Genomic DNA, 12,943 nt, shown 5'->3' with positions numbered 1-12,943 from the left:
ACAGTTCTGTATGTCCTGCAGAAATCTGTTTTTGCAGTGAAGGATATCACGGAGTAATGATACAGATTTAAGTTTTACAAAACTTCCTTTTGAAATGGACATCATTGGAAACAACGGCAACTTATAGTTCAGTGAGTCAGATGTTGAATCAGTAACCTGTGACTGATTTAGTGATTCAGTGAGGGACTCGTTACACTGATTTGGAAAGAACTTGCTATGGTTTCACTGTAGGTTTCTGATTTACTAAAAAGAACCAGCTTGAAAGATTTGTGTGTTTGGTAACTAATCTACCAATATACTGGCTGAATTGTATCTTTCTGATTCCCTAAAAAGAAAAGGCTCAGAAGAGGAATTTATTCATGGAATTGGACAATGGTTGTACTGTAGGCCTCTAATAGCTAAATAAAAACATATTTGGTAGATCATTAATTAAAAAAGCCATACTTCACACAGTATCAATACCATGTAGTACAAAAATATTGCAAGCAAAATGATAATATAGCGTTCCATATATATATAGTTCAGTCATGAAACTCTAGATGGCACTGACTGGCTGTTAACGTACCTGATGATATTCAGAGTTAAACGACTTGGCACAAGCTGATTGGTTCATGCTGCATTGACAGCTAATGAGCTTACTACCTTGCATTTATACGGCTGGCTAGCATTCACTTGAGATTCCTGCAGCATGCTTTCAGAGTTTCTCTGAAACTCAACAGCTAGATAAGTAAACCATATTCACTCTGATTTCAGTGCATTATTGCATCCGTCAGATGTACAGTTTCAAACTAGAACACATACAAGTTGTTAAACTCTGCCCTTAGCATATACACAGCCCTGAGTGAGAAGCAGCGGTCCTCCATTACTGTTTTCTTGCTGTAGCTGCTGGAGATACAATGTCAGTGCCAAAGAGCCATTAAAAGTGTCTTGTGATGGGATGCACCAATGAACATAGGAGTCTCCATAGACCGCTGAGGACATAGTGGTTAACTTTGATTTTTGAAGGAAATGTCCCGGAAAAAACCCCGAAAAGGTCCTATACGTTTGTGCTAACATTTTACACAAGACTGCCTCACAAACGAGGGTCAGTTCAGCCCTGGAGTTATGCAAAGATTGCTTCTGAAAGAGGGATCAATACCGATGCTTCCTGCACTTCCTGCTGAAGCTACCATTGTCTCTGCCCGTTTTCAATAATGCTGCCTTCACATGCTACCACAATGATGAATAGGAATGTGGTAGTTAAAAATTGCATTTGGAAGCAATGTGCCAGAAGTCACAGTCAGTAACACGGTCACCACCAGTTAAACCGTAAAACTGGTATACCCGTGAGCATGAGCTCTTGAAGCTCTGCCAGGGTCGCCAGGTTTTCACAACAAAACCCACTCAATTGCTACTCAAAACTAGTCTAAATCACTAACCGTAAAATACACGTTTTTAGTGGGATTCCCCTAGTATAAAAATGATCTGTGGGGGATTTTTAGACAGAACTTCATATACACACTATGGGGATATCAGAGCTTTCAATGCATTCTATGGCACCTTTAATGTATTCTGTAGGCATTCATTTCTAGATTAACCATGAATGGATCACTTTCCAATGCACGCCTCAATAGTGGGGTCGGTTTGCAGTTGGCATTTCACAGTTGTTCACAGATTTAAATAAAAATAAACCCATATAGCTGTCTTTCATAAACATCATTCTGTCAACAGCCTTAGCTATTTAACCATTACAACTTAATGAGCAACAGAAAATAATAAACCCGCTCATACGTGTACTCTTGCCGCATTGCAATGCACTTCAGAAGAGGGAGCGCAATAGCAGTATGCATCGCAAATGCATAGTCAAATTATTACTGTTGTATATAGCAAGGGCATCAGAAAGTATCTGGCTGCATGAAATTTCAGCAATAACATGGGGCAAGTAACTCTAAGACTGAAATATGCTTTTATTACTGTGTTTATTTAACAGGGCCTACAGTAGATTTTGTGAGCTCTTCAAAGCAAAATAGGCATTATTTGTTTGTTAAATAAAGATGCTTGTAGTAATTCTATGTACATCCATGCAGCTTTAGCAGCAGTATGCATAGCTATTCAGATCGCTAGTTTAGTGAATTGTAATAGCAGCAGCACACAGCACAATCCAGACGCAATGTTAGAAATATCAGTAGCAGTCTGCATGGCAATCCAATTATCATTGTTGCTAATAATATAACAGTGGCTGCAGGAAGTACTTTTAGCTGCATGAAATTTCAGTGATAAGATTTGGATGGCAGTTCATTTGCAAGTCAACAGGGTTTATAGAACTCTTCAAAAGCCAAATAAGCATTAATTTGTTGTGTTCGTTTATTAAATAAAGGGGCAGTAGCAGATTGCAAGGTTAGCTAATTTTATAGCATGCACAGCGAATTCAGATGCGAGGTTAGAAATAATATCAGCATCAGCATGCATAGCAAGTCATGTTAATATAGCAGCGGTAGCAGAAAGTGCTTTAGTTACATGAAATTTTAGTGATAAATCATGGAGGGTATATTAACTCTTTAAAGTGCAATAGGCATTTATTACTTTGCTTATTCAACAGGGCTTACAGCAGGTTTCATGAAGCAGCAGTAGAGTATGCTTCACAAATTTTGATTAAATATTACAACTGCAACAGCTCGCAATTCCTACTACAACTTTGTGAATATCATTAACAGCAACAGCATGCGCTTCAACTCAGTATTGAAATGTTAGGGAATATTATCAATAGCAGCAGTAGCAGAGGTTTTGTTGCATTGGCTGCATCGCACTGCATACATTTCGGACAGCTTTATCTATTTTAACTAATCTATTGACTTTGAAATGGTATTTACGCCAGACACAATTGGACACAATTAATATAAAATAAAGTCACTGTAGTTTCTTGCTCAAGACCATCTTGGAACGAGCCAAGCATTTAGCAATGATGTGTTCATATAATGCGAAGATTATTGTTCTTAATATGCAATATAAATATTTTCAATTATCAAAATAAATGAGCAGCTGCTTTTGAGGCAGAATTAGTCCGTGGCACATGACACCACAACTACAGGGTGTACAGTGATTTATTCTTTCAGCAAACATTTTGTTAGTTATTAATAATGTAAGGTGCGCTATTTTCCACTGCAGTAACATTGATGAAAGTTAATGAAAAAAAATAATAATTACATCTCTTGAATGACAAATTTTGAAAGTTTGCTGGGGGTTATTTCATCTATCAGCCTACAGAGTGATTCCTGTTTGTTAATGACACACAGTGCACGTTTCTAACTGGGTAAGTTTGAGCTGTTGGCTCAGACACGCATAGTTATTTAGGTCATTATTTAAATAAGCCTAAGGTTACAACACCCCAGGTTTATGTTGTTAAGCCACTACTTAATTTATCCGGGCTCCATTAGCGCAGAAACACATTTAACTCGGGTCACTAATTTAAGCTACCCGGTCAACAGATGAGGTACACACAGCAATAGAGCCATTCTGCAAAGACTGCCCAGGCTCACATAGATAGCAAGCAAAAAGTCTCACAGCTCTCCGGAGCAGCAGCGTTGCAAACGTCTTTACCTTACTATCTATTATCATGTAGCAAATTAGGAGTTTTGAGGCATAGTCATAGTTAATAGTGAGAACTGGATCTTCAAATCATTTGTGATTTAAATAAATAATAATAATAATAATAATAATATGTGCTCGCCACGGCGGCACATATACTAAAAATTGGATCGATACAGAGAAGATTAGCATGGCCCCTGCGAATGGATGACACGCAAATCCGTGAAGCGCTCCATCTTTTTGGGGAAGTCGTGGCCTAATGGTTAGAGGGTTGGACTCCCAATCGAAGGGTTGTGGGTTCTAGTCTCGGGCCGGACGGAATTGTGGGTGGGGGGAGTGCATGTACAGTTCTCTCTCCACCTTCAATACCACGACTTAGGTGCCCTTGAGCAAGGCATCGAACCCCCAACTGCTCCCCGGGCGCCGCAGCATAAATGGCTGCCCACTGCTCCGGGTGTGTGCTCACAGTGTGTGTGTGTGTGTGTGTGTGTGTGTGTGTGTGTGTGTGTGTTCACTGCTCTGTGTGTGTGCATTTCGGATGGGTTAAATGCAGAGCACAAATTCTGAGTATGGGTCACCATACTTGGCTGAATGTCACTTCACTCACTCATTCACTCACTCATTCACTCACTCACTAAATAAAAATGCCCCCTAAAAAGCATCTACTATCTGACCTCTTGCTGCAGCAGACTCCACTCGCTCTCGCTGACCAGTCGGTAGCCAGACGGAGGCAGGTAAGCCGTATCAGCGGAGTGAGAGATGCTGGACAAGAGTGATGCGGTTTCCTCCTGCTCTGGGGTCATGGCCTTAATGGCCTTCTCCTGGTCCTTGGTGAGGAGAAAGTGTCCTGGCTGGAGCGATGATATGGAGGAGGTGTCCATGCTGTCAAAGCCCCCACAGTCTGCCCCCACTAGAGGACCAAAGTCTGACTCGTCCAGCTGGCTGGCTGACTTGGCTTTGTTGTTGTGTCCGCCGAGCCCGTGAGGCTGTAGGGCCCCTCCTGAAGAACCCAGGCTGTCGGTGGACTGCACCCTCCGAAGCCCATCCTTATAGGGGTCAGAGCTGTCCGGGCGGCCCGGGGTGTCTGCGTCCAGGGAGTGTAAAGAGCTGTGGATGCTCTGGCTGAGATGGGACTGAGATCAAAATTAGGAAGAGAAAACAAGATGCTTAACATTTAAAGTAACATTACAGTCAACATTGTAGATTTTAAGTTTAACTGGAATTCTGTTTACAACCCAAAATGATGAACAGTTATTTTTATAAAAATACAAACAATATTTCAACATAGCATCCAGGTATAATTTCAGTCCCTTGATAAAAATGTATGGTATAATGTGGAACGTAGTGAAATTTGGCAAAATCTGGATGAATAAATCAAAGTTGGGCTGTACACTTTACCAAATCAAGATATAGACTGGTGTCTTTAAAATATAGAACATTTAAAAATATATAGTTTTTCAGCCTGGTTCTCGTAAGAGCACTCGGAGATTTGGTTTTGTCCTCATATGGCACATATTGTGACCCATTAAACATAACAACAAAAAAACCTATTAAAAATAGTGATAAAATATTATTGCACTATGTATTTAGTAAAATATATATATTATATATATATATATATATATATATATGTGTGTGTGTGGTGAAAAGTGTGATAATACTATTATTTAAAATAAAAAGGGAGTATAAAATAAAAATACAGTTCATTTTTAAAACTTAAAATTAAAATGCTAATATGTCCTTTATTAATAAATGATTTTTCAATATTTTAAATTTTAAATTAGCAAGATTTTATTTTGTTGGGTTGCTGGTAAGGAAGTATGTGTGCGCTGCCAGGTTTAGCTCTGCTGACTGAAGCGTGTCAGTGAATGAAATGTGAAATATCACAGTTTTGCATTGTGCTCTGAAATGGTAGTGGATAGCCTAGATTTATGCTTTCAGTTAGAATAGAAATCTTATACAGTATTACAGTTTGTTTATCTAAAATGGAAATTTGGCTTTAAAGGCTGTCAACCATGTCAGAATGCAAATGATCAGTCTGAACTTATTTACACCGCGCACTTCCTTATTTTGGTCATGCACGCACACCTGCGGACCACTTATGTGCAACCCTGTATAAATAAATAAATCAAATATTTAAATCAACCTTTGTGTGCGTGTGTGTGTGTGTGTGTGTTTGTGGGGGGGTGTGGGGTGGGGTGCAAGTTTTAATTTTAACAATAAACCTCTGTTGTGCAGCACTTTGTTTGCCAAAAAATAAAAAGGAAATATTACATTTTAATCATATTCCATAGATTAAATTATTATTGTTCAATGCCTTTGATCGCAACAATTTTTGATAGTAATTTATATTACATCATAAGTCCAGAAAAACCCCCACAGAATTTCTGTAAAAATACCTCTTCTATGGAGAGTCCAAGCAGAGAGTCCTCCACTGCTTCTGTATGCTCCGTCCCATCATCCTCACTGGCCTCTTTAGCCTGGATCAATCTTTCCTTCTCATCCTCTTCCTGACAAAATATTTGTATAAATTTACAGTAAGACTAACCAGACGTCATAGTACTCTGTGTGTGTGTGTGTGTGTGTGTATGTATATAACTCAAAATATATATATATTTTTTACAGTATTCTTGTTATTGTGTTCCCAGAATAATTTGGAGGTTCAACAGACCTATTAACCTGATAGCAGTGAATGGAGGACGCCGTGATCAGAGCTGTTTGCGTGGTGTCGTGGGTTTCGTGTTAAAGGAGATGGAATGTAAATGCACAATTTATATGAGTAAAAGAGCATGTAAATCTTTCTAAATCTCCCATAACAACTTGCAGTGTTACATATCATATCAGAACACAACAGTTAAATGCCGTTATCGCTGTTTTGCATGTTCACAGAGCAAATAACCTGCCCAGCTAAATCAGAGCACAGTCCTTAGTTATTTTCAAGAATCGGCTAAAAACACATCTCTTCATCCTATTATTTATAAACAAAAGTGTATCTAACACTAACACTAGAGTGCTCACTTTTTCTATTCCATTGGTTTACTTTTTATTTATTGTATAATTTTTTTTAATTATAAATGATAAAAAAGGTAAAAAAAAAAAAAAAAAAACTAGCTATGTGCATTGCATTAGGCTAACTGAGACTTGTCTTTTGTTGATTTTTTTTAATGGCTTCCATTGTCCTCATTTGTAAGTCACTTTGGATTAAAGCTAAATGATTAAAAATGTAAATTTATAGAACTGTTTTAGATCTTACTCTGAAGTAGGAGCTAATTTAGTTCAGCCAAGCACAGTTCCTAGAACTAAATAAGTTCCTAGTTTCTGTTGTGCTAACACGGCAAAAGTGGGTACTTCCGCCAATAGTTCTAGGAACTATAAAAAGTTCCTCTAGTGCGAAATTCATCTAGTGCTTTTGGACACACTCTACACGTTGTGTGTAAAATGTATATGGGTAATACATACTGAACAATTTAATATTTAAAGATTGGTTTCTGTCGACTCATGCTAAGCAGCTTCAACCACAGTGAAGTCGCTTTGGTCTAAACTCCTGCTCCACATTGCTGTGTGTTAAACAACGTTTTGACTGGCAAAGAGGTTTTTTTTGGTGCTTGATGAAGCGTTTGAGCGTTTAGTGAAACCAGAAGAAAAAACTACTTGACACTGAAAGCTTGCTGCTTCATGTCTGGTTAGGACAGAGCACAACCAACCAGATCTTACCTACTAAACAGCCTCAACTGAGAATTGCTCGATTCTGATTCAATGTTTCCAGTTCATTAAACAACAGAAGTACCTGGTCCCTCTTCTTCATCTCCTCCACCTGCCGCAGCTGCTCGGAGGACAGCACGCTCTCAATGCGCTGCATGTCTCGCATCAGCAGCCGCTGTGACTCCAGGAACTGATCGTTGGCACGTTGCCAAGTGTGTTTCAGCTGATTGTGCTGTTGCCGCTCCAACTCCAGCAGGTGAACCACTGGAAGACAAACTGGAATTCAAACTGGACGCCAATCAACTGAAATCAACTATGTAAAGGAAATGGGATCTAAAGCCCTCTGGCCTACCACGGCTCTACAGTATGAGCATGTCACTCACATTCGCAAGTTAAAGTGAATGTGAAAAATTATTTGGTAACGGAAATTTCTAAAGCATTTCTTATTCTTAACGTTCATTCCATTCAAAGCTAAATACACATAGAAACAGAACATCCTTGTGGCACAGAGGACACAGAAAAGCATACGCAGCATGGTGATATGGAGTGACACAGAGGAGACCGTTGACAAAGGAAATATTAAATAAAGTCATTATTATTTTGCATACAAAATAAGTGTTCTCGACGCATCATATAACCCAGATTGCATGTCTGATGGCAGATGGAGTATTCTGACGAAGACTTTTTAGACCTTTTATGGACCTTGACACTGTTATTTACTTAGCAGTCTATGGGACAGTCTCAAGCCTCAAGATTTTCATCCAAAATACCTTAAACTGTGCTCCAAAGACAAACAGAGATTTTACAGGGTTTGAACAACATGGGGGTATGTGAGTAATGACAAAATTTAAATTTTTGAGGTGGAGTAACCCTTTAAAATGAAAAGTTGCATCTATTAATGTTAGTTAACAGACCTGAGCTAACATAGACTAACACTGAACTTTGTTAACTAACGTTAACAAAGATTAACTAACAGTATTTATTTAATGTTAGTTAACACATTAAATACAGTTGACACATGGAACCTTATTGTAAAGTGTTAACAATAATTTTGGTGCACATGTACGATTGACATCTGATTATAACATATGATGATGAAACACCATCCGCACAATCTAATGCATCCAACCATACAAAAAAAAAAAAAATCATTCGGGTTGAGTTTATTACCGTTTAAGTAAACAAAAAAACATGTTTGCTTCTATGTTTGGAACGTTCACACAGGATGCATTTGTTCTCTATTGTGAGCAACTGACAACAACAATGCTGAGTTTTAAAGACGGAATCAAGTCAAAAATAGTTTAACTCTTGAAACGCCTTGAGAACTTATGTTCTGTTTCTGAACGCAAAACACATCCTGTATGCATTTCCTTATATGACATTAAGGTGTAGTGTAGTGCAAACGATAATGCTTGTCAATAACTAAATTGAAAAGAAAAGAAAGGAAAGAAGAAAATGGAAATATTTTATTATTTTTAAATTACATTATTATTTAAAACAATATTAGGAATAACATTTAAAATAAAGATCTTCTATTTGAATATATTTTAAAATGCAATTTCTTATTGGAAGTTTGAATTTCCAGCACACATTATTTCAGTCTTCAGCGTCACATTACCCTTCAGAGATGATTCTAGTTTGCCGATTTGGTGATCAAGAAATGTTTCTTATCATTAAGAATTTTGAAAATGGTTATGCTGCTTAATATAATTTAACAAATCTTTAAAGAATACTTTAAATGGAGGAAATTCAAAAGAACAGCACTTATTTGAAATAAAAACTTTGTAACATTTTAAATGCCTTTACTCTCACTTTTTATCATCTTAATGCACCCTTGCTGAACACAAGTAGTAACTTTTTTATATATTATCAAACATTACTAAACCCAAACTAACCCTAAAAAATAGAAGAAAAAGAAGAAAAAGTAATAATAATAATAATAATAATAATAATTGAACAATAATAACAACATTTATCCTATATCATATACATCAACATATCTTATACCACTGCCTGCTTGGACATACAGTATGCACTAATGTGCAGTTAAAAGCAAACAATTAAATAAGTAAAATGGTAACACTATTTTACAGTCCTGTTCCTCATGTACATACAATGTACTTATTAACGTAATTATATTTACATTTATTCATTTAGCAGACACTTTTATCCAAAGCAACTTACAGTACACATGAGGACAATAGAAGTAATCAAAATCAACAAAAGAGCATTGACATGTAAGTGCAGTCTCTGTTAGAATAACGCAGTACACGTAGCAAGTTATTTATATATAAAATTGTGTGTATGTGCTCTTGTTTTTGTGACATATCAGGACACAACTCTGTATAATGACATGGGCATTACACAGGTATTACAAGGAGAGGGTGACTTATGAGGACATAACCCATGTCCCCATTTTTCAAAATGCTTATAAATTATACAGAATGAGTTTTTTTTTGTTGAGAAAGTAAAAATGCACAAAGTTTCCTGTGAGGGTTAGGGTTAGGTGTATGGTTGGTGTAGGGCCATACAATATACAGTTTGTACAGTATAAAAACCATTACGCCTATGGAATGTCCCCACTTTTCACAAAAACAAACATGTGTGTGTGTGTGTGTCTGTGCGTGTGTTTGTATATACACTCACCTAAAGGATTATTATTAACACCATACTAAACTGTGTTTGACCCCTTTCGCCTTCAGAACTGCCTTAATTTTACGTGGCATTGATTCAACAAGGTGCTGAAAGCATTCTTTAGAAATGTTGGCCCATATTGATAGGATAGCATCTTGCAGTTGATGAGGATTTGTGGGATGCACATCCAGGGAACGAAGCTCCTGTTCCACCACATCCCAAAGATGCTCTTTTGGGTTGAAATCTGGTGACTGTGGGGGCCATTTTAGTACAGTGAACTCATTGTCATGTTCAAGAAACCAATTTGAAATGATTCAAGCTTTGTGACATGGTGCATTATCCTGCTGGAAGTAGCCATCAGAGGATTGGTACATGGTGGTCATAAAGGGATGGACATGGTCAGAAACAATGCTCAGGTAGGCCGTGGCATTTAAACGATGCCCAATTGGCGCTAAGGGGCCTAAAGTGTGCCAAGAAAACACCCCCCACACCATTACACCACCACCAGCAGCCTGCACAGTGGTAACAAGGCATGATGGATCCATGTTCTCATTCTGTTTACGCCAAATTCTGACTCTACCATCTGAATGTTTCAACAGAAACTGAGACTCATCAGACCAGGCAACATTTTTTCCAGTCTTCAACTGTCCAATTTCGGTGAGCTCGTGCAAATTGTAGCCTCTTTTTCCTATTTGTAGTGGAGATGAGTGGTACACGGTGGGGTCTTCTGCTGTTGTAGCCCATCCGCCTCAAGGTTGTGTGTGTTGTGGCTTCACAAATGCTTTGCTGCATACCTCGGTTGTAACGAGTGGTTATTTCAGTCAAAGTTGCTCTTCTATCAGCTTGAATCAGTCGGCCCATTCTCCTCTGACCTCTAGCATCAACAAGGTATTTCCCCCCACAGGACTGCCGCATATTGGATGTTTTTCCCTTTTCACACCTTTCTTTGTAAACCCTAGAAATGGTTGTGCATGAAAATCCCAGTAACTGAGCAGATTGTGAAATACTCAGATGGGCCCGTCTGGCACCAACAACCATGCAACGCTCAAAATTACTTAAATCACCTTTCTTTCCCATTCTGACGTTCAGTTTGGAGTTCAAGAGATTGTCTTGACAAGGACCACAACCCTAAATGTATTGAAGCAGCTGGCATGTGATTGGTTGATTAGATAATTGCATTAATGAGAAATTGAACAGGTGTTCCTAATAATCCTTTAGGTGAGTGTACCGTATTTTTCGGACTATAAGTCGCACTGGACTATAAGTCTCATTTATTTAGAACCAAGAGAAAACATTATCAGACCATGACCAGCCAAACTATGAAAAAAAGTGCGACATAGTCCGGAAAATACGGTATATATATATACACATACATACACACACACACACACACACACACACACACACACACACACACATAAACCTACAAAGAAAACAAGTGGATAGAATATATATATAAAATAATTGTTGTTGTTGTTGTTTTAAAAAAACAAAAGATATATAGATAAAGTAGAATTTAAATAAAATAGAATAAAAAGTGCTAGAGATAGAGGGTCAAATAAAGATGGAACAGATGTGTTTTTAGTCGTTTCTTGAAGATGGCACTCAGTTGCTCGGATTGAGTTGGGCAGGTCATTCCACCAGTAGTGTATAGTTAATGAAAAAGTCTGTGAAAGTGATTTTGTGCCTCTTTGAAATGGCACAATAATGTGCTGTTCACTTGCAGAACAGAAGCTTCTAGAGGACACATAACTCTGAAGTAATGAATTCAGGTAAATGGGTGCAGAACCAGTGGTGGTTCTGTAGGCAAACATTAATGTCTTGAATTTTATGGGAGCAGCTATTGGTAGCCAGTGCAAATTCATACCATATGAACAGGGTTGGGCAATGTCTATAGTAGGGGTCGACCGATTATCGGAGCAGATATTAAGCATTCTTATGATTATCAGTAATTTGCTAAATTGATTCGCCGATAAAATAACTAAATTTTGAAATGCGCTATTTGGCTCTTATCCAGCCTGTCAGAACTCACCACTCCATGTATTAAAGCAGTCTCTGCCCACCGCTCATCTGATTTGTTGGGAGTCACGAGTCCAATGCAGAATTCACTCCCACTTTAAAAGTGCTTGCTAACTGGAGCTGCTTCAGTGATCATGCATCAGTTTTCTCTCAAAGGTAAGGAATCTACAGACGTTGCTTAAGTTGTAATAAATCACAACCCAATAATAATAATAATAATAATAATAATAATAATTCCTTACATTTATATAGTGCTTTTCTAGGCACTCAAAGCGTTTTACATAGTCAGGGGGTATCTCCTCATCCACCACCAGTGTGCAGCATCCACCTGGATGATGTGACGGCAGCCATAGTGCGCCAGAACGCCCACCACACACCAGCTTACTGGTGGAGAGGAGACAGAGTGTTGAAGCCATAGGCAGAAATGGGAATTGTTAGAGGCCATGATGGTCAGAGGCCAATGGGCAAATTTAGCCAGGATGCCGAGGTCACACCTCTACTCTTTTCGAAAGACATCCTGGGATTTTTACAGACCACAGAGAGTCAGGACCTCAGTTTAACATTTCATCCGAAGGACGGTGCTTGTTGACAGAATAGTGTCGTATAATTATGAGCCGCCAAGGCGAGAGAGGGGTCAGGCAGTGTTAAGGGGAAGAGTGTATAGACAGAGGATAGAGACAGAGTTGTGGTGTGAGGAGAATAGGTGGAATGACCACAGATTATAGCTACTTGTGTTTAAAGTCGTCTCCATGTTTATCACATTGCAGTATCTTTAATAAATCACATTTAGCAATATTGCTGTCGACTTTGTTGTTTTTCAAGCATCCATGTAGATTGTCACCATTTTATAGTAATAACTAGGCAATAACCCTGAACATATCCCTGAACCTGTAGTTAGCTTATATTACCAGTACTTTAAAAAAAAAAACTAAAAGGAATATTACACACAGTGTTAAATAAAAACCTTCCAGTGTTCTATGAAACTAAAACTTCTAGAAATGTTTGCAAATTTTTTCTCACATAC

General features: G+C 38.1%; 1 protein-coding gene and 1 non-coding gene across 4 annotated transcripts in view; one reads left to right on the top strand and one right to left on the bottom strand.

The window, feature by feature from the left end:
• LOC127958645 (rab GTPase-binding effector protein 1) overlaps nt 1–12,943 on the bottom strand; it is a 31,320-nt gene that overhangs the window by 12,248 nt on the left and 6,129 nt on the right. For all 3 annotated transcript variants that reach the window (XR_008154110.1, XM_052557560.1, XM_052557559.1), the window contains exons 7-9: nt 7,352–7,530; nt 5,964–6,074; nt 4,239–4,697 (exon numbers count right to left, since the gene is read on the bottom strand). Coding sequence is in view for 2 of the 3 variants with exons in the window: in XM_052557560.1 (XP_052413520.1) it covers nt 4,239–4,697; nt 5,964–6,074; nt 7,352–7,530 (749 nt within the window). In the remaining variant the exon portion in view is untranslated. The remainder of the gene's footprint in view (nt 1–4,238; nt 4,698–5,963; nt 6,075–7,351; nt 7,531–12,943) is intronic.
• On the top strand, nt 3,699–3,806 carry LOC127958922 (U6 spliceosomal RNA). The gene has a single exon (XR_008154176.1). It is a non-coding gene; the product is annotated as a U6 spliceosomal RNA (small nuclear RNA).

Source organism: Carassius gibelio, chromosome B5 (assembly GCF_023724105.1).
Source record: "Carassius gibelio isolate Cgi1373 ecotype wild population from Czech Republic chromosome B5, carGib1.2-hapl.c, whole genome shotgun sequence".
In the NCBI taxonomy this organism is placed as follows: Eukaryota; Metazoa; Chordata; class Actinopteri; order Cypriniformes; family Cyprinidae; genus Carassius; species Carassius gibelio.
Note: the sequence above shows the minus strand (reverse complement) of the source record. Positions and strands in the feature narration are given on the sequence as shown.